Consider the following 22305-nt stretch of genomic DNA (forward strand, 5'->3'; position numbering starts at 1 on the left):
ACCTTCACCAAAGGCAGTAAGAATCTAGTTGATAGCAAAATACTGCAGATGTTGGAAATCCGAAATAACAACAGAAAATGCTGGAAAAACTCAGCAGGTCAGGCAACATCCGTGGAGAGAAATTTGAGTTGACGTTTCGGGTTGAACCCTTCTTCAAAACTGGAAAGAAAAGAAACTAGATCGAAGGCAGGGCTGCGATTGGACAAAAGAATAAAAGAAACAAAAGAAGTAAAAGAGATTAGAAGCTAGACGAGATGGTAATAGGCTGAGATTAGGTGTAAAGTGTACTGGCAGGGCAAGAGATAGCTACCAGGTGTGAGAGAGAAACAAAAGGAAAGGGGGGGGGGGGAAAGGAGTGGAAAAATTACAAGAAAAAATGAAATAGGGGCCGAGCTTATGATCTGAAATTGTTGAACTCGATATTGAGTCCAGAAGGCTGCAGAGTGCCTAATCGGAAGATGAGGTGCTGTTCCTCGAGTTTACGTTGAGCTTCCGTGGAACAATACAAGAGGCCAAGGACGGTGAGGTCCGAGTGGGAATGGAGCGGTGAATTAAAATGACAGGCGACTGGAAGCTCGGGGTCACCCTTACGGACTGAATGGAGGTGTTCCGCAAAGCGGTCACCCAATCTGCGTTTGGTCTCCCCAATGTAGAGGAGACCGCATCATGAGCTGCGAATACAGTATACTAGATTGCGAGAAGTACAAGTAAATCGCTGTTTCACCTGGAAGGGGTGTTTGGGGCCCTGGACAGTGGGAAGGGGGGAGGTATAGGGGCAGGTGTTACATCTCCGCTTGCACGGGAAGGTGCCAGGGGAAGGGCTGTTTGGGGTGATAGAGGAGTGGACTAGGGTGTCTCGGAGGGAGCGGTCCCTGCGGAATGCTGAAAGGGGAGGGGAAGATACGTTTGGTGGTGGGATCACTTTGGAGGTAGCGGAAATGCCGGAGGATGATCCGTTGAATGTGGAGGCTGGTGGGGTGAAAGGTGAGGACAAGGGGAACCCTATCGTGGTTCCGGGAGGGAGGGGCAGAAGTGCGGGAGATAGAACTGACACGGTCGAGGGCAGTGTCAACCACGGTAGAGGGGAATCCTCGGTTGCGGAAAAAGGAAGACATGTCTGAAGCACTGGTGTGGAAGGTGGCATCGTCAGAGCAGATACGGCGGAGACGGAGAAACTGGGAGAATGGAATAGAGTCCTTACAGGAGGCGGGGTGGGAGGAAGTGTAGTCCAGGTAGCTGTGGGAGTCAGTGGGATTGTAGTGAATATTGGTCGATAACCTATCCCCAGAGATGGAGACGGAGAAGTTGAGGAAGGGAAGGGAAGAGTCAGAGATGGACCATGTGAAGGTGAAGGAAGGGTGGAAATTGGAGGCAAAGTGAATGAAATTGTCAAGTTCGGGGCGAGAGCAGGAAACGGCACCGATACAGTCATCAATGTATCGGAAAAAGAGGTGAGGGAGGGGACCCGAGTAGGACTGGAACAAAGATTGTTCCACATAGCCCACGAAAAGGCAGGCATAGCTAGGACCCATGCGGGTACCCATGGCAACACCTTTGATTTGGAGGAAATGAGTGGAGTTAAAGGAGAAGTTGTTTAATGTGAGAACAAGTTCAGCCAGGCGGAGGAGGGTAGTGGTGGATGGGGACTGGTCGGGCCTCTGTTCAAGGAAGAAGCGGAGCGCCCTCAGGCCATCCGGGTGGGGGATTGTACGTCCATGGTGAAAAGGAAGCGGTTGGGGCCAGGAAACTGGAAACTGTTAAAGTGGCGGAGGGCGTCCGAAGAGTCGCGGATGTAGGTGGGAAGAGACTGGACAAGGGGAGAAAAGATAGAGTCAAGATAGGAAGAGATAAGTTCCGTGGGGCAACTAATGTGCATCAACTAATATTTCCCAAAATATAAGGGAACTTGAATGAAAAATGAAATACCCACCACACAATTATAGACTCTATGTAATTGGCAATAGAAGATCTTGTTCTGTGGGAAAGATGTGTTGAAGGAGCAATCCTTGCCCAAACCCGTGTGCCCTACTCTACATGGATGCCTGAAATGAAGGCTGACTACTCCACGGAGGAGCCCTGTAATTGAAGGTTATTTAAAAACTAAAAATGAAAAACATTATTTTTATGTCTCCAGAAATACCTGCAAGTGATGGCAATTATCTGCAAAATTGCCTTCTCCTTTATGTAACTATCTGTGATCATGTTTGGCCATGCAGTTAACAATTCCTTTAAATAGTTGGCTGGTATGTTAATGTCCATCCATGGCTTTCATCTTTTTCACAGGGATGCAAAGAATACACTGGGGGGTAATTTTGATTGAGGGCGAAAGTGTGGAACGGGCGATATGGGATTAGCTGCCTCTTGAACATCTGTCCCGGTAGAAGGGAATAGAAATGAAAATTGGGTGGCTGATCCAATATCACCCATTTTACACTATTGCCCAAAGTCAAATTTACCCCCACTGTCACTTATCCCCCAGTCTCCCCTATAAAACATAATGTGAAAACTGAGGGGGCGATTTTGTGACTGGGGGTGCGTTGGAGGCGAGACTGCTGCTTGTCGGGTCAATGTCCCGCCTCTATTGATTTGTGGCCAACCAACGCTATTTTCCCTTGATTCACCTTGTTAAGCCCGCCCAGCGGGATTAGCAGGCCAATCAAGGGAAAGCCGGTTGCAGAACACGTCAACGCATGATGTTTCATCTGTCAAAAATCTTTGACAGATGAATTGTCATCATTTGACAGCTCTGTGAAGCTGTCAAACAGTGACATTCTCTGCAGTTTGATGAGGTCTTGAATACAAGGCCCCATCAAACCTCTTTCTTTAACAGAATTGAGATGGTTGTTGCATCTGTGAATGCAACGGCCACCTGTCAATCTCAACACGGAGGTCCGAGACTCTCCGCTTACACACCGACCGAAGCCTGCAGGAAGAAACAAAGGTAAGTACACTTTTACTAACACTTTGCACTTACCTCAGGTACTCACCTCAACACTCCTGCACCCATCACTTACCTTCACACAACACTTTTGCACCCCCACAGACCCAGTACTCGCCTTGCTGAGCTGGCGTGTTTTGGAGCCTTCGGGATAATCCTATTTTCTGCCTGTTAAGTAATTGTTAACAGGCAGTTAATAGGCTTTAATCCCTTCCCGCCTCCAAGGAGACGGGACCCGGCGCGGGACGGCTACTCGCATCCTGGGAAGATGGCTTGGGGGTGGGTTGGGCACCCGCCACCAAATTCTGCCATTTTCCTGGCAGTCCCGCCTCCATACCCGCCTCCCCAGGGCTGGAAAAATCGCCCCCTGACAAACCAAACTTGGTAAAGTATACGTGGAGTAGTTAGCCGAGTGTACATTCTATTACATTCGTGTGGAAAATTACTGTTAACAATCTATTTAGCTACAACACGCTTAATAATCTGTTGATAGCCACAAAGCACAACATTCCCAAAAAGCAGAACCTTCTAGCTCAACTGTGGAAATTAATAAAGGAAACATGGCATCCAAGATTTACATGGACAGCACACTACATAGCAAAATAGGACCCCAAGTGGGCGATTCAGCCCCTCGAGCTGGTTCCACTATTTCATTAGATCATGGATGATCTGCACCTCAATTCCATTTACTCACCTTTGATCATATCCCTTGATACCCTAACCTAACCAATATATTATCAATCATAGCCTTGACTATTTGAATTGATTTAGCATCCATAGCCTTTTGGGGTTGGAGTGGGGATTCCAGATTTCCTACCCTTGTGCGATAAAGTGCTTCCTGATTTCACTCCTAAATGGTCTAGAATTAATTTTATGATTGTTCCCCCTTGTTTTGGATTACCTACCAGAGGAAATAGCTATTCTGTATCTACTCCATCAAATGCCATCATAGTGTTATACAGCACAGAAAGAGGCCCTTCAGCCCATCGTGTCCACGCCGGCCATCAAGCCCTGTCCAATCTAATCCCATTTTCCAGCACTTGGTCCGTAGCCTTGTATGCTATGGCGTTTCAAGTGCTCATCTAAATGCTTCTTGAATGTTGTGAGGGTTCCTGCCTCTACCACCCTTTCAAGCAGTGAGTTCCAGATTCCAACCACCCTCTGGGTGAAAAAGTTTTTCCTCAAATCCCCTCTAAACCTCCTGCCCCTTACCTTGAATCTATGCCCCCTGGTTATTGACCCCTCAACTAAGGGGAAAAGTTCCTTTCTATCTACCCTATCTATGCCCCTTATAATTTTGTACACCTCCATCAGGTCCCCCCTCAGCCTTCTCTGCTCTAATGAAAACAACCCCAGCCTGTCCAGTCTCTCTTCATAGCTGAAGTGCTCCAGCCCAGGTAACATCCTGGTGAATCTCCTCTGCACCCTCTCCAATGCAATCACATCTTTCCTATAGTGTGGCAACCAGAACTGCACACAGTATTCCAGCTGTGACCTAACTAGCATTTTGTACAGCTCCATCATAACCTCCCTGCTCTTATAGTCTATGTCTCGGCTAATGAAGGCAAGTATCCCATGTGCGTTTTTAACCACTTTACCTGTCCTGCTGCCTTCAGGGATCTATGTACATGCACACCAAGGTCCCTCTGATCCTCTGTCTTTCCTCGGATCCTACCATTCATTGTGTATTCCCTTGCCTTGTTTGTCCTCCCAAAATGCATCACCTCACACTTTTCAGGGTTAACTTCCATTTGCCACTGTTCTGCCCATCTAACCATCCCGTTTATATCGTCCTGTAGCCTGAGGCTTCCCTCCTTGCTATTTACCACTCCACCAATTTTGGTGTCATCTGCAAACTTACTGATCATACCTCCTACATTCATATCTAAATCATTAATGTACAGTACAAACAATAAAGGACCCAGCACTGATCCCTATGGTACACCAATGGACACAGGTTTCCAGTCACAAAAACAACCTTCGACCATCACCCTCTGCCTCCTGCCACTAAGCCAATTTTGGATCCAATGTGCCAAATTGCCCTGGATCCCATGGGCTCTTACCTTCTTGACCACTCTCCCATGTGGGACTTTGTCAAAAGCCTTACTGAAGTCCATGTAGACTACATCAACTGCACTACCCTCATCCACACACCTAGTCACCCCCTCAAAAAAATTCAATCAAATTGGTCAGACATGATCTCCCACTAACAAAGCCATGCTGACTATCCCTGATTAATCCCTGCCTCTCCAAGTGGAGACTAATTCTGTCCCTCGGGCTCACTGGCCTGTAATTCCCTGGTTTATCCCCACTACCCTTCTTGAACAATGGTACTATGTTAGCTGTTCTCCAGTCCTCTGGCACCTCCCCCGTGGCCAGATAGGTTCTGAAAATTTGTGTCAGAGCCCCTGCAATCTCCTCCCTTGCCTCACACAGCAGCCTGGGATACATCCCGTCAGGGCCTGGGGATTTATCCACTTTTAAGCTCGCTAAAACCGTTAGTACCTCCTCCCTCGCAATACTAATTTGTTCAAGTATATCACAATCCTCCTGCCTGATTTCTATGCCAACATCACCCTTCTCCATAGTGAACACAGATGCAAAATATTCATTTAAAACCTCACCTACATCTTCCAGCTCTACACACACATTGCCACTTTGGTCCCTAATGGGCCCTACTCTTTCCCTTGTTATCCTCTTGCCCTTAATATACTTATAAAACACCTTGGGATTTTCCTTTATTTTGCCCGCCAGTGTCTTTTCATGCCCCCTCTTCGCTGTCCTAATTTCTTTTTTAAGTACCCCCCTGCACTTTCTATACTCCTCTAGGGCTTCCACTGTTTTTAGTCCTTTGTATCTGCCAAAAGCCTCCCTTTTTTCCTAATCCATTCTTGTATATCCCTTGACATCCAGGGTTCCCTGGGCTTGTTGGTCTCATCCTTGACCTTTACGGGAACATGTTGCCGTTGTACTCTCTCTATTTCCTTTCTGAAAGACTCCCACTGCTCTGATGTGGATTTTCCTACAAGTATCTGATCCCAGCCCACTTTGGCCAGATCCTGCCTTATCATATTAAAATCGGCCTTCTCCCAAATTAGAACCTTTATTTCCGGTCCATCTTTGTCATTTTCCATGACTACCTTAAATCTCACCGAATTATGGTCACTGTCACCAAAATGCTCTCCTACTGACACATCTACCATTTGCCCGGCTACATTCCCTAGAATTAGGTCCAGTACCGCCCCCTCTCTTGTAGGACTTTCTACATGCTGGCTCAGAAAGCTCTCCTGGATGCACTTTAAGAATTCCGCACCCTCTAAGCCTTTCACACTCTGACTATCCCAGTTAATATTGGGGAAGTTGAAATCCCCTACTATTATTACCCTATTATTTCTACACTTCTCTGAGATTTGCCTACATACCTGTTCCTCTATCTCCCCCTGACTGTTTGGGGGCCTATAGTACACTCCCAGCAAAGTGCTTGCCCCCTTTTTGTTTTTAAGTTCTACCCATATGGCCTCATTAGAGGAACCTGCTAAGATATCATCCCTCCTTACAGCAGTAATTGAATCCTTGATTAATATTGCAACACCCCCTCCTCTTTTACACCCCCCTCTGTCTCGCCTGAAGATTCTATACCCCGGAATATTGAGCTGCCAGTGCTGCCCCTCCCTCAGCCATGTCTCTGTGATATCAACAATATCATACTCCCATGTGTTCATCAACACCTTCAATTCATCTGCCTTACTTGCAAGACTCCTTGCATTAAAATAAATGCCATCCAGCCTTGCCATATTCCCTTGTGCCATTACATATTTGCTCTGCCTTCCAGGCTGACTTGTTTTTTCCTCTATATTTGGCTGTGCATCACCCCCTACTATAGCTCCACTCCGTATCCCATCCCCCTGCCAAGTTAGTTTAAACCCCCCGCAACAGTACTAGCAAACCTCCCCGCAAGGATGTTGGTCCCGTTCCGGTTCAGGTGAAACCCATCTGACTTGTAAAGGTCCCACCTTCCCCAGAAGCAGACCCAGTGATCCAGGAAACTAAAGCCTTCCCTCCTGCACCAACTCTTTAGCCACGCATTCATCTGCTCTATCCTCCTATTCCTATACTCACTAGCGCGTGGCACCGGGAGTAATCCAGAGATTACAACCTTTGAGGTCCTTTTTAATCTGCTACCTAGCTCCCTAAATTCTTGTTGCAGGACCTCATCCATCTTTCTACCCATGTCATTGGTACCAATGTGAACCACGACCTCTGACTGTTCGCCCTCCCCCTTCAGAATGCCCTGCAGCCATTCAGTGACCCTGGCACCAGGGAGGCAACAAACCATCCTGGAGTCACGTCTGCAGCCACAGAAACGTCTATCTGTTCCCCTTACGATAGAATCCCCTATCGCTATTGCTCTCCCACTCTTTTTCCTCCCCTCCTGTGCAGCTGAGCCACTCGTAGTACCACGGACTTGGCTCTTGCTGCATTCCCCTGAGAAACCATCTCCCCCAGCAGTATCCAAAACGGAAAATCTGTTGGAGAGGGAGATGAGCCCAGGGGACTCCTGCAATACCTTCCTCGTTCTTTTACTCTGTCTGGCGGTCACCCATTTCCTGTCTGCCTGTGCACTCTTTACCTGCGGTGTGACCACCTCGTTAAACGTGCTATCCACGAAGATCTCAGCTTCGTGGATGCTCCACAGTGACTCCAGCCGCAGCTCCAGCTCCGAAACGTGGATTTCGAGTAGCTGCAGCTGGAGACACCCTGCACATGTGTTCGCCCTGGACACCTGAAGTGTCCCTGACTTCCCACATAGCACAGGAGGAGCACTCCACCCTGCCGAGCTGCCCTGCCATGTCCTACCCTTAATTTACTCCCTTTACGTCCTTTAAATTAAAGAATATTAAATACACTAGGGACCTTACTTCACTTTAAACACTACTTACTCTAAACTAGAGACCTTACTTTCACTTTAACGACTGGACTGTAGAAATACTCACCAGGTCGTACTTACCAATCAGCTCCTTCCCTGGTTGTGACGTCACTTTAGCGGCTTTGCAGTTGTTGTTGTTTGACTGCTCCCGCTCTCGGACTCTTTCCTTGGTGTAAAGTAAGAACCAATTCCCAACTCGCAGCAATCTGTTTAAACCGCACTCAGACTCTGCGCTCGGTCTCCACCCAGGGCCGCACTCACTGCATCTGCTGCCGGTGAATCATTTTAAACACCTAAATTAAATCACCCCTCAACCTTATAAATTCAAGGGAATACAAGTCAAGTATGTGCAATCTGTTCTCACAATTTTAACCCTTTTTGCCCTGGTATATTGGTGAACCTCACTGTACCCCCTCCAAGGCCAATATATTTTTCCTGAGAGGCGATGCCCAAAACTGAACGCAGTATTCCAGATGGTGTCTGACCAAGGCTCTACAACTGAAGCATAATTTCCTTTTGTATTCCACCCCCTTGAGATAAAGGACAACATTCCATTAGCCTTTTTGATTACTTTTGTACCTGTGAACTAGCTTTTAATAATTTGGACACCCAAATCCCTTTGCTCTTCTAGTCTCTCGCCATTAAGAAATATTCTGATTTGGGGCGTTTTGGATTCAGAGTGGATGACCTCACACTTCCCCACGTTGAACATTATCTGCTACAGTTTTGCCCACTCACTTAATCTGTCTGTATCCCTTTGTAACTTCCTGCTCCCTTACTGTGCCTGCTAACAGTGTCATCTGCAATCTTGGATATACAGTTCTCTTTTCCTTTATCCAAGTTATTGATATATACGGTGAAACGCTGAGGCCCAAGTACAGATTACTGAGGAATACCATTTGTCACATCCTGCTAATCAGAGTGCATTCCCTTTATCCCTATTCTGTCTCCTACTTCCCAACCAAATACTAACTCCTTCCATGCACTCTCATTTTTGCTGATAATCTCTTTTGCGGAACCTTATCAAATGCCTTCTGGATGGCCATATAGATACCATTCATAGACGCTCCTGTCCACCATATTAGTAATCTCAAACGATCAACTGATGTGCCTCAATAAATCCGAGACTCGATGTTAGCGAAACAAAACAAGGCTTTTATTGACTTAGAAGGTAACACACAGAGGAGAATGTATCTTCCATCCAGAGGTCTGCCGTACTGGATGTGCTGCAGGCTGGGCCAGCTTACATAGGAGCCAGGTATGGGCGGAGCCCTACACACAGTACAATACAATGGAAATGAAACTGAAACCAACCACAGTCACAGGCAGAGAAATACTGATGAGTGATGAATGGAATATTTCATCACATTCACCCCTTCTATAGATTTAGTCTGTTCGGGGGTTTGATAGTCCCCTGCGACCGACGTGGCTGTTGTGGTGCCGCGGGTGTCGGCTGGGTGTCCCCGGTGGCCTCCTGGGTCTCTGCCGGGGGTGCCGCCAGGGTTGTTGAAGGGGTAGTTGGTGGGGGTACCGTTGGTCGATGTTCTTCCGGGGGTGATGAAAGAGTAGTGGGTGGGTAAGAGTTGCTGTGGTCGTTGTTGCTGCTGTTGTCGTGGTTGTTGTCGTTACCGGCTGGGGCGACGTCTTTTATGGACACGGTGTCCTCCCTTCCGTCGGCGTGCCGGACATACGCGTATTGGGGGTTGGCGTGGAGTAGGTGCACTGACTCCACGAGAGGGTCCGTCTTGTGGCCCCTCACATGCCTTCGCACGAATACTGGACCTGGGGTGGAGAGCCATGACGGCATGGATACGCCTGAGGTGGATTTCCGGGGAAAGACAAACATTCGCTCATGAGGCGTGGCATTAGTGGCAGTACACAATAGCGACCATATCGAATGGAGCACATCTGGGAGGACTTCCTGCCAGCGGGAGATAGGGAGGCCTTTGGTCCTTAGAGCTAGAGTGACTGCTTTCCATACTGTCCCGTTCTCTCGCTCCACTTGACCGTTACCCCGGGGGTTGTAGCTGGTGGTACGGCTCGTGGCGATCCCCCTGGACAGCATGTACTGGCGTAGCTCTTCACTCATGAAGGACGCCCCCCTATCCGTATGGATGTAGCTCGGCATACCGAACAGGCAGAACAGGCTGTTGCGGCATTTAATGACCGTGGCGCTGGTCATGTCCGGGCAGGGGAAGGCGAATGGGAAACGAGAGTATTCATCCACAATGTTCAGGAAGTAAACATTGCGGTCGACGGACGGGAGGGGGCCCTTGAAATCTAAGCTGAGCCGCTCAAAGGGCCGTGTAGCTTTGATTAAGTGGGCTCTATCTGGGCGGTAGAACTGAGGCTTGCACTCAGCGCAAGTGCGACAGTTCCTGGTCAGGGACCGAACTTCCTCAATCGAGTAGGGTAAGTTGCGGGACTTTATGAAGTGGAACAGCCGCGTGACCCCTGGGTGGCAGAGGTCATTGTGGAGGGTCTGTAGCCGATCCCCGGTGGCGCTGGCACACATCCCTCGTGAGAGGGCGTCGGGGGATTCGTTAAGGGCCCCTGGCCGGTAAATGATGTCATAATCGAAGGTGGAGAGCTCGATCCGCCACCTAAGAATCTTATCATTTTTAATCTTCCCCCTCTGTTTATTATTGAACATAAACGCTACCGACCGCTGGTCGGTAAGTAGGGTGAAGCGTTTGCCGGCTAGGTAGTGGCGCCAGTGGCGCACTGCCTCCACGATGGCTTGGGCCTCCTTTTCTACGGAGGAGTGTCTGATCTCGGGCCCTTGGAGGGTCCTCGAGAAGAAAGCTACGGGCCGCCCCGCCTGGTTGAGGGTGGCCGCCAAGGCAAAGTCAGACGCATCACTTTCCACTTGAAAGGGAGTGTTCTCGTCCACTGCCTGTAGCGTGGCCCGCTCAATATCCTGCTTAATGCTTTTGAAGGCGGCATGGGCCTCAGCAGAGAGTGGAAAAGAGGATGCTTTCAAGAGGGGGCGGGCTTTGTCGGAGTAGTTGGGGACCCATTGGGAATAATAAGAAAATAACCCCAGGCACCTTTTCAGGGCTTTGGGAGTGTTGGGCAGGGGCAGCTCCCGTAGGGGGCGCAATCGGTCGGGGTCTGGTCCGATTTCCCCATTCTCCACCACGCTGCCTAGTATGCAGAGGCGCGTGGTGTTGTAAACGCACTTGTCCTCGTTGTAGGTGAGGTTGAGTTTTTGTGCGGTTTTCAGGAACCTCTCGAGGTTCGAGTCGTGATCCTGCTGGTTGTGACCGCAGATGGTGACGTTGTCGAGGTAGGGGAAGGTTGCCTGCAAGTGGTGGTCATCGACCATGCGGTCCATCTCCCTCTGGAAGACCGAGACCCCATTTGTCACCCCAAAGGGGACTCAGGAATTGGTAGAGGCGTCCGTTCGCCTCGAAGGCGGTGTACGGGCGGTCCTCTGGTCTGATAGGGAGCTGGTGGTACGCTGACTTGAGGTCGATGGTGGAGAACACCCGGTATTGGGCGATTTGGTTCACCATTTCTGATATGCGGGGTAGCGGGTAGGCGTCTAGTTGGGTGTACCTGTTGATCGTTTGGCTATAGTCGATCACCATCCGTTTCTTCTCGCTACCCCTTACCACCACCACTTGGGCGCGCCACGGGCTATTGCTGCGTTCAATAATGCGCTCTTTCAGGAGCCTGTCTACCTCGGTCGCGATAAACCGCCTGTCCTCCCAGCTGTACCTCCTGCTTTTGGTCGCTATTGGCCGGCAGTTAGGGGTAAGGTTCGCGAATAGCGAAGGCGGCTTTACCTTCAGGGTAGCCAGACCGCACACTGTGAGGGGCGGCTGGGACCCACCGTAATTGAGCGTGATGCTTTGGTGGTAGCACTGGAAATCCAGGCCCAAGATCACGCTCGCACATAGATTCTTCATGATTAATACTTTAAAATTATCGTATACAGTTCCGTTAACGGACAATTGTACCGTGCAGTAACCCATAATGGTCGATGTCTGGGTTTTATCAGCCATGGAGATGGTACCCCGAGTAGGGACCACCTTTAGGGAGAGTTGTTGTACCAGTTCAGGGTGGATAAAACTCTCCGTGCTTCCACTGTCAATTAAACATTTAACCCTGCACCCGTTTACCTCGATGTCCACCATTGATTTGGATAGCGGGTGCGGCCTGGTCTGGTCCACTGTGACCGATGCCACTGTAGGGCCCTGATCGAGACAAGATGGCGTCCACGCTGTCTGCTCACAAGATGGCGGACCCCACGAGGTCGGGCAAGATGGCGTCCAAGATGGCCGCTCCCACGGCGCACACGCGGCGGTGGCGGGTTTTCCGGCGGGGTTCCCTCTGCACACCTTCCCGAAGTGCCCCTTCTTACCGCACTTAAAGCAGGTGGTGCCTTTCGCCGGGCACAGGTTTCTGGTGTGCTTCGGCTGCCCGCAGAAGTAGCAGTTGGGTCCCCGACGCGTCGCGGCTGTCGTAGGGCTTCTGGGGGGAGAGCGGGGCCCCGACGGTGTCGGGCTGCCGGGCGGGGAAGATGCCTTCCAAGATGGCGGTGCCCTTGGTGCACAGGTGGCGGCGTGGATGGCGCGGGCTGAAGAGTAGGCGTCCGAGTTTCTCTGGGCCACATCCAGGGATCGTGCTGTGTCCGCAGCCTGTTTCAGGTCCAATCCCGTTTTTTCCAGCAGTCTCTGCCGGATGTAAGTGGAGCTGAGGCCTGTGATAAAGGCATCGTGAGCAAGCTCGTCAGTGTACACTGCGGCTTTTACATCTTGGCACTTGCAGTCTTTGCCAAGCGTTTTCAGGGTGCCTAGGAACTCCTCCACCGATTCCCCAGGTCGCTGTGCGCGACTAGCGAGCAGATGCCTAGCATACACCTCATTCGTAGGCTGCTGGTAATGCGCCTTTAAGATGTCGCAGGCGGCCGGGTACGTGTCGGCGTCTTGGATGAGGGGGTAAACCCGGTGGCTTACCCAATTCTGCAGAATTCCGAGTTTCATACTCGCAGCGTCCGTAGCGTCTTTGACGGCTGCGGAATTGTCCAGGAAGAATTCCATACACATAAACCAGTGTCCGAAGTGTGCCGATGCGTCCGAAGCATGCTGGTCCAAATCCAAACGTTTGGGTTTCAAGAGTTGATCCATTGTGTTGAAAATTAAGTCAATAAAATTGATGTGCCTCAATAAATCCGAGACTCGATGTTAGCGAAACAAAACAAGGCTTTTATTGACTTAGAAGGTAACACACAGAGGAGAATGTATCTTCCATCCAGAGGTCTGCCGTACTGGATGTGCTGCAGGCTGGGCCAGCTTACATAGGAGCCAGATATGGGCGGAGCCCTACACACAGTACAATACAATGGAAATGAAACTGAAACCAACCACAGTCACAGGCAGAGAAATACTGATGAGTGATGAATGGAATATTTCATCACGTCAACTATAGTAGTCTGATATGACCAACCCTTCACAAATCCATGCTGACTCTCTGATAACCTCATACTTGTTCAAATGCTCAGTCATTCTGTTCCTGATGACAGATTCCAGTAATATCCCCACAGCAGACGTTAAACTGACCAGTAGTTTCCTGGTTTCTCTCTCCCTCCTGTCTTAAATAATGGTATGACATTTGCAATTTTCTACCTTCTATTCCATACATTTCCAAGTGTGTGATTTAGAACTGCTGCAGCTACTGCAATACTTCATACCTACATACAAAGAGATTTAATTACATTCATGGTGAAGGAAATTACTGGTAGAACAGCCACACGACTAATCCTACAGACTTTACCTTGTGCATTGTGATATAAGCTAAATTAGCCTAAATTGGGGGCGACAACCTAAAATCATTCCATGATGAGAAAGTTATCAATTGTAAACTTCTAGACACAAAAGGCATCAAGGGGTATGGGGAGAGAGCGGGAATATGGTATTGAGATAGAGGATCAGCCATGTTCATATTGAATGGCGGAGTAGGTTTGAAGGGCCAAATAGCCTACTCCTGCTCCTATTTTTCTATGTTTCTATGTAAATGCCCTCGGGTTTATCTAGTGATTTTCAGTCAACTAATTTATCGCACATTTTGTCAAAAGGATCTGACCTCAGATTCTGTTGTATCCTCATCTTCATCCTTGCTGGGTTCCTGCACTTTGCCTGGAGAGACAATAAGCAACATGCAGCAATCTACAGCCAGTATGTCATTGCCTTTTCACAGTAACTCTTAAAAAGCAGTCTTATGTCACAGTGATAAATCTTGTCGCAACTTTGTGGGCTCTTATTTAAGTAAAACGTTTTTTTTTGTTGCAAAGTTTGCAAAACAGTCTGTCCTGTAAAATCACGGTGAAGGGACCAGGCCCTTTGTGCAGGATACCATCATGATTGGAAAGAATAAAAGAGAAGATGAGGTAATCTGGATATTGCAGTATGGTGACTTGAGTGGAGTCATCAAAACTAAGGTATCTTGACTGTTGGTTAGACTTGCTAAAGACATGAAGAAACTGTCTTTGAAGAATTGGAGAAAAAACTCCCATTGGTGGGCATTATGAAGATCTAGATGTAGTAATTCAGTAATTGCCCTATGTGACAACTAGAGATGGTAAGCACTTAAAGGTGTGTGATGTCAAGTGCTCAACAAAACAAGGAAGTTGTGATGCCATAGCAGGCTGATACCAGAGGCAGCTTGAATGTCTAACCTCTGCTTTAATTTCTTTCTTGAAGACAAATTAGGCTATGGTTCTACAGGCACAAGTTTCCCTCCAAGTACTTCACGCAAGTGGCCATTTTTCATGTTAGAGCCTAGACCATGAATGCAGGAGGCTATTTGACTATGGGGAAATATCACTGCATTTCTGATCCTCACCCAATATCCTAAGCAAGGATTGGAGTATAATGATGATGAGTATAATGATGTCTGCATGCCCGATACGAGACTCCCAAAACAAGCGCTCTACTCGGAGCTCCGGCACGGCAAGAGAGCCCCAGGTGGGCAGAGGGAACGCTTCAAGGAAACCCTCAAAGCCTCCTTGAAAAAGTGTAACATCCCCACCGACACCTGGGAATCCCTGGCCCAAGACCGCACAAAGTGGAGGAGAAACATCCGGGACGGCGCCGAACACCTCGAGTCTCTTCGCCGGGAGCAAGCGGAAGCCAAGTGCAGGCAGCGCAAGGAGCGCACGTCAACCCAAGCACCCCACCCACCCATCCCTTCAACCACCGTCTGCCCCACCTGTGACAGAGACTGTAGGTCCCGCATTGGACTAATCAGTCACCTGCGAACTCATTTTAATGTGGAAGCAAGTCATCCTCGGTTCCGAGGGACTGCCTAAGAAGAAGAATGATGTGGTGAGATATACAGTAGATTTTCCCCACTCCCTATCTCTAGAACTAAAGCTAATTTTAGCACCGGTCCACCATCTCAGATAAGATCAACTAACTCAGCACAGTTGGGGAATCGATGTGTTTTGCATGACTCAAAGACTTCCCCACAGAGATATTCAGAAAAAGAGACAGTCACCTGGCCTGCTCACTTTCACATCCTGGCAGCTTATTACAGGAAAACATTAGTATAGGACAGCAAGTGTCTTCCCACCCTCATAGTTAGGGATGTTGTAGGGAGACCGAATAAAAGGGGAGATGTGAACTTGAAAATAAAAGCAATGCGTTATATTACATTGGAGTCCATCACAAATGTTTTTGGTCAAATGGAATGGTGTCGTTAATGAGCCGCACAGTTAATTTTCTTATAAGTAATTCTACTCACCATTAATGTCATTTGCAGTCCCCCCAGTGCCATCATCTTCATTCCCTGTCTGCGCCAGGCACTCATCTTGCGTTTCTTTCAAAAAAACAGCAAATAGCAAAATGAGGTGAACCTTGTTAAAAACACAGCATAAATTGATGACAGTGCACTTTATCATACAGATACTGAGAGTTGCATGGGAGTATAGCACAGCAATGTGTGGACACACTGCAGCACAGAGTAGGAGAATATGTTTACACATCAATCCTCTGATCTCAATTTCAGCCGTAGCCACTGTGGTGAGTGGAGGACAAGTGCTTCCCCACACAGAAAGAAGTAAAATCGAAGACAGAGTCACATTGGACTGCCCTCACAGGCCTCCGAGCATCTGATTTCACAGTAGCATTGGTGTAAGCCTGTGAGTAGCTAATTTGTCTATGTTGTTGACCAGAGATGCAGCATGCCAAGCACGGAAAAGAAGAAAAAACATTTTTAGATGCAAACCACCCTATTAAAGAGAAATGGGATATGCTTTATTCTTCCTTACCAAGTGGCATTCCCTCTGAGCCCGAGGAATCATGGTTGATTGGATCACTGCAACAACAATTTTTTTAAATGAGAACTTTGCCAAATACTGAAGAAATGTAAATACCACAGAAATAAATCTGAATGGAAAATTCATGTATTAGCATTTAACTGGTAATAGCTATCCTGGCTGAAATTCCTTGGGACCCAATTCTGGCAGTTACATGAGGATGGACCTGTTGACGCCCTCCAGCATTGACTACACCAGAGTTTGCGGGGTCACTGAGAAGGAGCCTAATTAACATGGAGCAGATGAGCACAAGTGCCAGTTCAGGCACATTGCTGACACCAACCTGCCCCATGGTGCAGAGACTTCAGCCACCACTCACTGGAGGGTGTCCAGCCCCCTGGCCATGGTCCCCTCAGCCCCTTGAGCAAAAAGGCCACTCTATTAAAATAATTTAAGAAACAAAAATTCTGCAGGGGTCCAGTGCCACTTCCCTGGCCTCGACTCCATAGGTGGGGCCCGTGAGGAAGCTGGTATGCCTCACTTCACTCAGCGTATTGCCGTCCACTGATACACTGGGTCCCATTCCAGCCAAAGGAGTGGGAGCTCCTGGCATCATGAGTCTCCATCCTCTTGTCATTTGCCCTGTAAGGGGTGGACAGAGGTTCCAGCCCTTATAAGGAAATCAGAGCAACTGGGTTTCTGCTGCATGGTGTGTAGCGCAATTTACCATACAATGTGTGACCATCCCACTGAGCAGAGCAGGGACACTGAACAAGAACATTTTCCCAAATGGAAGTGTGGAGTGTCAGTTGCAACTTCTTGCCCCCTCCAAACCTGGCAAGCACTGAACCCTGGATGTATAGAAACATAGAAGATAGGAGCAGGAGTAGGCCATTCGGCCCCTCGAGCCCGCTCCGCCATTTAATGAGATCATGGCTGATCATCCAAATTCAGTACCCTGTCCCTGCTTTCTCCCCATATCCCTTGATCCCTTTAGCCTCAAGAAATATATCTAACTCCTTCTTGAATATATTTAATGAAATGGCCTTCTGTGGCAGAGAATTCCACAGGTTCACCACTCTCTGGGTGAAGAAATTCCTCCTCATCTCAGTCCTAAATGGCTTACCCCTTATCCTTAGACTGTGACCCCTGGTCCTGGACTCCCCCGCCATCGGGAACATCCTTCCTGCATCTAGTCTGTCTAGTCCTGTTAGAATTTTATAAGTTTCAATGAGGTCCCCTCTCATTCTTCTAAACTCCAGCGAGTATAAGCCCAATCGACCCAATCTCTCCTCATACATCATTCCTGCCATCCCAGGTATCAGTCTGGTGAAACTTCGCTGCACTCCCTCAATGGCAAGAACATCCTTCCTCAGATAAGGCGACCAAAACTGCACATAATACTCAAGGTGTGGCCGCGAAATTCGGTATGTTAACGGCTCCCGTTAGCGCCTAGTGGGGGCGTTAAGGAGTTAGTGCCCGGGCGCGGCGAATGCAGCAACGCCCACGAACTTCAGTGCCGGTAACTCTTAGCGCCTGGGCCTCTAGTGCCTCGCAGATCGTGACGTCAGAAAGTGCTCACCGCCCCGTTATCGCCCCAGCTGGAAAATTGATTCTCGCCCTCTGCTTTATCGCCTCGCATCGACAACACCAGCAAGAGGAGGCATTGTGAACTCGGCTGGCCGCTTCGGGGGCAGTAATTAAAGGGAATGCTTTTCAGCTAGCGCAACCTTTATTATTTGCACCAGTCTGGTGCCTGCACAAAGTTTTTAATGTTTCATTGGTGCGAGATGTCCATGCCCTCCACTTTGTGAGAGTGTTTGGGGCTGTACTGGCAGTCGCCCAGGTCGCCTTGCAAAACAGAACTGACGGACAACTAGCTTGTGCAGCATCATTGGCCCTTCCCTTTAAGCGAGGGAAGCAGCCTCCATGATGAAAGAGTGCCATTTACAATGCGCTCGAAATTGTTTAGTGCTCTGCCGCTACTGCTCCGCTCTCGGACTTGAGCGCCCTAAGTTTAGCACTTGATTTAGCGCTCCACTTCCCTCTTGGAGCGCTAAAACTGAATTTCGCGGGAGGCGAGAATGATTAGCGCCTGGTGCTACCCTTTCAACTTTTAAAGTTTTAGCGCCCCCAAACGGGGCTATACCAAATTTCTCCTCCATGGTCTCAAACTGTTCTGCAGGTAGTGCCTTCCAGCAACTGTTATGCCAAGCCTTTCTTAAACGATATGGTAGACATCTGGCTTTAGCATGATGGACTTATGCATGAGAGCATAAGATATGCGAACCAGCTTAATGGCCTAGATATCCAGGTATAATGATGTGTAACAGATGTACTTGTCACCAACTGTTCAATCGAAGTCTTCATATAAGGGGTGCCATGAGGCGGTCTCCCACTGCAAAATGCTAAGTAACAGGTAGAGGTAGGACAGAGCCCTACCTCCCTGCTACCATTTCTCCTTTTTGTCACAAATCCAATAGATGCTACGAGGTTGTTTCCTCTGGCTGGAGTGTTTAGAACTAGGGGGCATAATCTCAGGATAAGGGGTCGGCCATTTAAGACTGAGATGAGGAAGAATTTCTTCACTTAGAGGGTTGTGAATCTTTGGAACTCTCTGCCCTAGAGGGCTGTGAATGCTGAGTCTTTGAGTATATTCAAAGCTGAGATAGATAGATTTTTGGACTCTAGGGGAATCAAGGGATATGGAGATCAGGCAGGAAAGTGGAGTTGAGGTCGATGATCAGCCATGATCTTATTGAATGGTGGAGCAGGCTCGAGGGGCCGTATGGCCTACTCCTGCTCCTAATTCTTATGTTCTTATGTTCCAGCATGCAGTTTGGTCAAAGATCTCAAACATGGGTTAGAGGAAGTCCTTCCATTGCATGTATTCTCAACTGATTTCATGAACTGATTTCAGTGTTTAGGGAAAAGCTAGAACTGCATTATCATGGCCAGGATTGGAAATTCAATTTGTGGCGCTTGATAATTCTATCCCATTTAGTGTATGTACGGCTCAAATTTTTCTGCAAGTTGTATCAAGAAAAATATTTATGAAAACATAATTTTTCACCAGATGGGTACAGATGAAGAAGACTCATTTGATAAGCTTCCTGAGTGCCATCCCTACTGGATTCCCATTGCAGCATCTAGCTGTTCCTTGAATGAATGACCTCCACCACTTTCCCTGGCAACCTGTTCCAACTGTTGATCACTCATTGTGTGAACAAATATTCCCTTGACATTTTCCTAAATTTGGTCTTCACGGTCCTGAGCCTTGCCATTTTGTCCTGCTGCCTGGCATATCTGAAAATACTGAGGATGTGCGAACAAGGACGATGTGATAAAGTCTGTAATATGTGGAAAATCCACGTTGGTTTGTACCTTGCATTGTGTTCCACATCATGGGTTCCACCTGTTAAAAAAACAGAAATCAAACATCTTAAATGCGGTTGTGCTTCTCTTTTCACGGTTACATTTTGTGCTCCTCATTGCTTATTTTTTGTAAACCACTCACTTTGAAATGCATTAAACCGGGGTAAAATTCAACTTGGGCGGGGAGCAAAACGGACGGTGGCGCATCAATCGCTACTATTGAATTCAGTGAAAAGGAAAATGGGGCGGGGTGTGACGTAAGAAAACTACCAGGCACTTGGTCTAAGCGTTAAACAAAGCTTTAATCAACTGTTTTACAACATGGAGGTCTAGTTGTGTCCTTCACTAGTTCCTGTTAAGAATGTCCTGCGCAAGCTGGGCCCGTGCCCGAGTATTTATACTCTCCCTGGACAGTGCCACCCATAGGCCGCTCAGTATTATTTCATAGGTCTTTCTCTCATGAATGACTGATTCATGTCAGGATGTATAACGGGCCGCCGATCTGATACCACCAGCTTTACTGAGGTTGGAAGTTACCTTTCTTGAAAAATTCAAGTCACATCAGACAATGGTAGAACGCGTGATGCGCCGTAGCCTCTCACTAAGTCCATGCTCTAACTTCTATCCAAAATCAGTGAAAAGCTAAGTAAAGTTGATCGATGCTCTTAAGAAAAAATTGTGAATCAATTGTGTTGTGTAACTAAAATATTTGTTGAGAGCCATCGGCCCACAAAATAAACCATGGTTGGCCTAATGGTGCTTGGCAGGCACCACCTTGTAATTTATTTTACATAAAGAGCTGCTCCTGAATTTCTGTATGGTTTCTCCAGATTATCCGTCATTACTTCAGCAGAAACCCTGGAGAAATAGCATAGATGGTTGTTTATGCAGTTTCTCTGGCGTTTCTGCCAATCTTCCACCTAAGTTATGGCAGATCATTGGGCGAACTCTGCAGAAATTCTACCACCAGGTCTCTGTTACATTCCCTCTATTTTTATATTTTTTTCTCCTCTCTCTTAACCCCCGCGCCCCCCACCCCCCTTCTCGTAAAGGTGCAGACTCATGCTATGACATGGTTTCATATGTCGGTTGCCCGAGTGGCCATTCACCTGAGCATCACAGTCAAGCCTGATTCTGCCTTCACACAAAGTTCAAGCATTCACTTTCCAGCAGTTGTCACTAAACAGCCATCGGGAGTGTAAGTCACGGCTGATTTCATCAACCCCCCTCCCACACTCCCATACACAAGCCAATTGGAGCACTCCACTGCTGCCCTGGTCGAGATCAACTTGCTCAGCAGAGAGCAGGATCTTCTTGGGCCTGCATGCCTCAGTAACATCCAATTGGTACATTTACATTCAACCAGTGGGGAAACTTCTACTTTTAAAAAGAAGAAAATATTTACGTTTACAGGATCCTTTGAGTCGCTTGATAAGGAATGCGATGATTATAAGTAGCAGAATTCCACCCAGGATGATGCACATGTATGTGGGAAGATGACTCATACGACCATTTGCTACTACAACAGGACAGTCTCTTTCAGTTGATCCCAGTTGACCGTGATTTACGTCTTCATTCCATGGATCAGATGTTTCCTCGGTTTTGACTGTAGATTGTATTCTGGTGGGGTCACTTTCAGTTCTCAGACTAGTAACTGGAGAGGTGTCCTGCATCCACTCTAGATCGTTCCACATGATCAGTGAAGCATTTGTGGCCTCGGGTGTTGGTATCACCGGTGTAGTGGTTTCTGGGGTGGTTGACGTGGTTGTCGATTCAGAAGTAATAACAGGTATTGGTGTACTCACTGGATAATCATAATCTCCAGCAAACATTGTGGTGTCTAGAAAATCAAGCTCTGAAACAATGAAGTAAACTTTAGATTTTTTGAACAAGAGCCAAAAAAACACCTGTGTTGTCACTTGGCTTACTGAATGTACTGGTGTGAATTGATGACAGGAAAAATCACATTTTAGCCAAAGCATTAAATCAAGGTATGTTTTAATGTTGTGCCAATGTTTTGCGATACTTTTAAGACATCACGTCAAATTGTTCCCATTCCTATCACCACCACTGACAGGCCTGTTACCACCAGTACTTCACTCTGGTGTCGTACAGCTCTTGCTAGCGAAAACCCAAATTTGGGTGCACAAAATCAATAATTGTGCTGCTGAGATTTTTTCCACAGTTGAAGTAGATATGATTCAAAAATGTCTCGCGCCCACCTTTACGCATTACTGAAATCCTAGTGACAACACTGCCAATAGTTTCACCACAATTTATAACACACTTCAGGTCAAGATGCTGCTGAAGGAATTGCAAAAATTGAGAAATAGGCAACTCTGTAGCTCCGTCACTGAACCTGAAGGCCTGTGGCTTTGACTTGAGTTCAACAAAGCCATCATGTGGTCCATCAAGGTGGGGCGTAACTGAACAACACTAACCAGGAAAGTCCCAGGTTTGATCTCCTGTTCGCTGAATTAGCCGAACTTGGATAGAATGCAGATTAGAGGAGCTATAAATGGCCTCAATGGGGGCGATTTTGTCAATGGGGATGCGTTGGAGGCGGAACTGCTGCTTGTCGGGTTTTAGTCCCGCCTCCATCGACTTTCGGCCAACCACGCTATTTTCCCTTGATTGACCTTGTTAAGCCCGCCCAGCAGGCTTAGCAGGCCAATTAAGGGGAAGCCGGTTACAGAGAACGTCAGTGTATGACGTTTCATCTGTCAAACAATTTTCACAGATGCATTGTCATTGTTTGACAGGTCTGTGAAGCTGTCAAACACTGACAATCTCTGTTTGATG

The 22305-nt window shown here is 47.8% G+C and overlaps 1 protein-coding gene across 1 annotated transcript in view; it reads right to left on the minus strand.

Annotated features, from left to right (window-relative positions):
* Window positions 1-22305, minus strand: part of LOC147112055 (uncharacterized) — a 52726-nt gene that overhangs the window by 3048 nt on the left and 27373 nt on the right. The window contains exons 4-8 of the mRNA XM_085999559.1: window positions 20909-21358; window positions 19513-19543; window positions 16141-16187; window positions 15615-15689; window positions 13956-14008 (exon numbers count right to left, since the gene is read on the minus strand). Of these exons, the coding sequence (XP_085855685.1) occupies window positions 13956-14008; window positions 15615-15689; window positions 16141-16187; window positions 19513-19543; window positions 20909-21358 (656 nt within the window). The remainder of the gene's footprint in view (window positions 1-13955; window positions 14009-15614; window positions 15690-16140; window positions 16188-19512; window positions 19544-20908; window positions 21359-22305) is intronic.

The sequence above is a fragment of the Somniosus microcephalus genome, chromosome 10 (assembly GCF_052327205.1).
Source record: "Somniosus microcephalus isolate GS21.2 chromosome 10, FLI_Smic_1.0, whole genome shotgun sequence".
Lineage (NCBI taxonomy): Eukaryota > Metazoa > Chordata > Chondrichthyes > Squaliformes > Somniosidae > Somniosus > Somniosus microcephalus.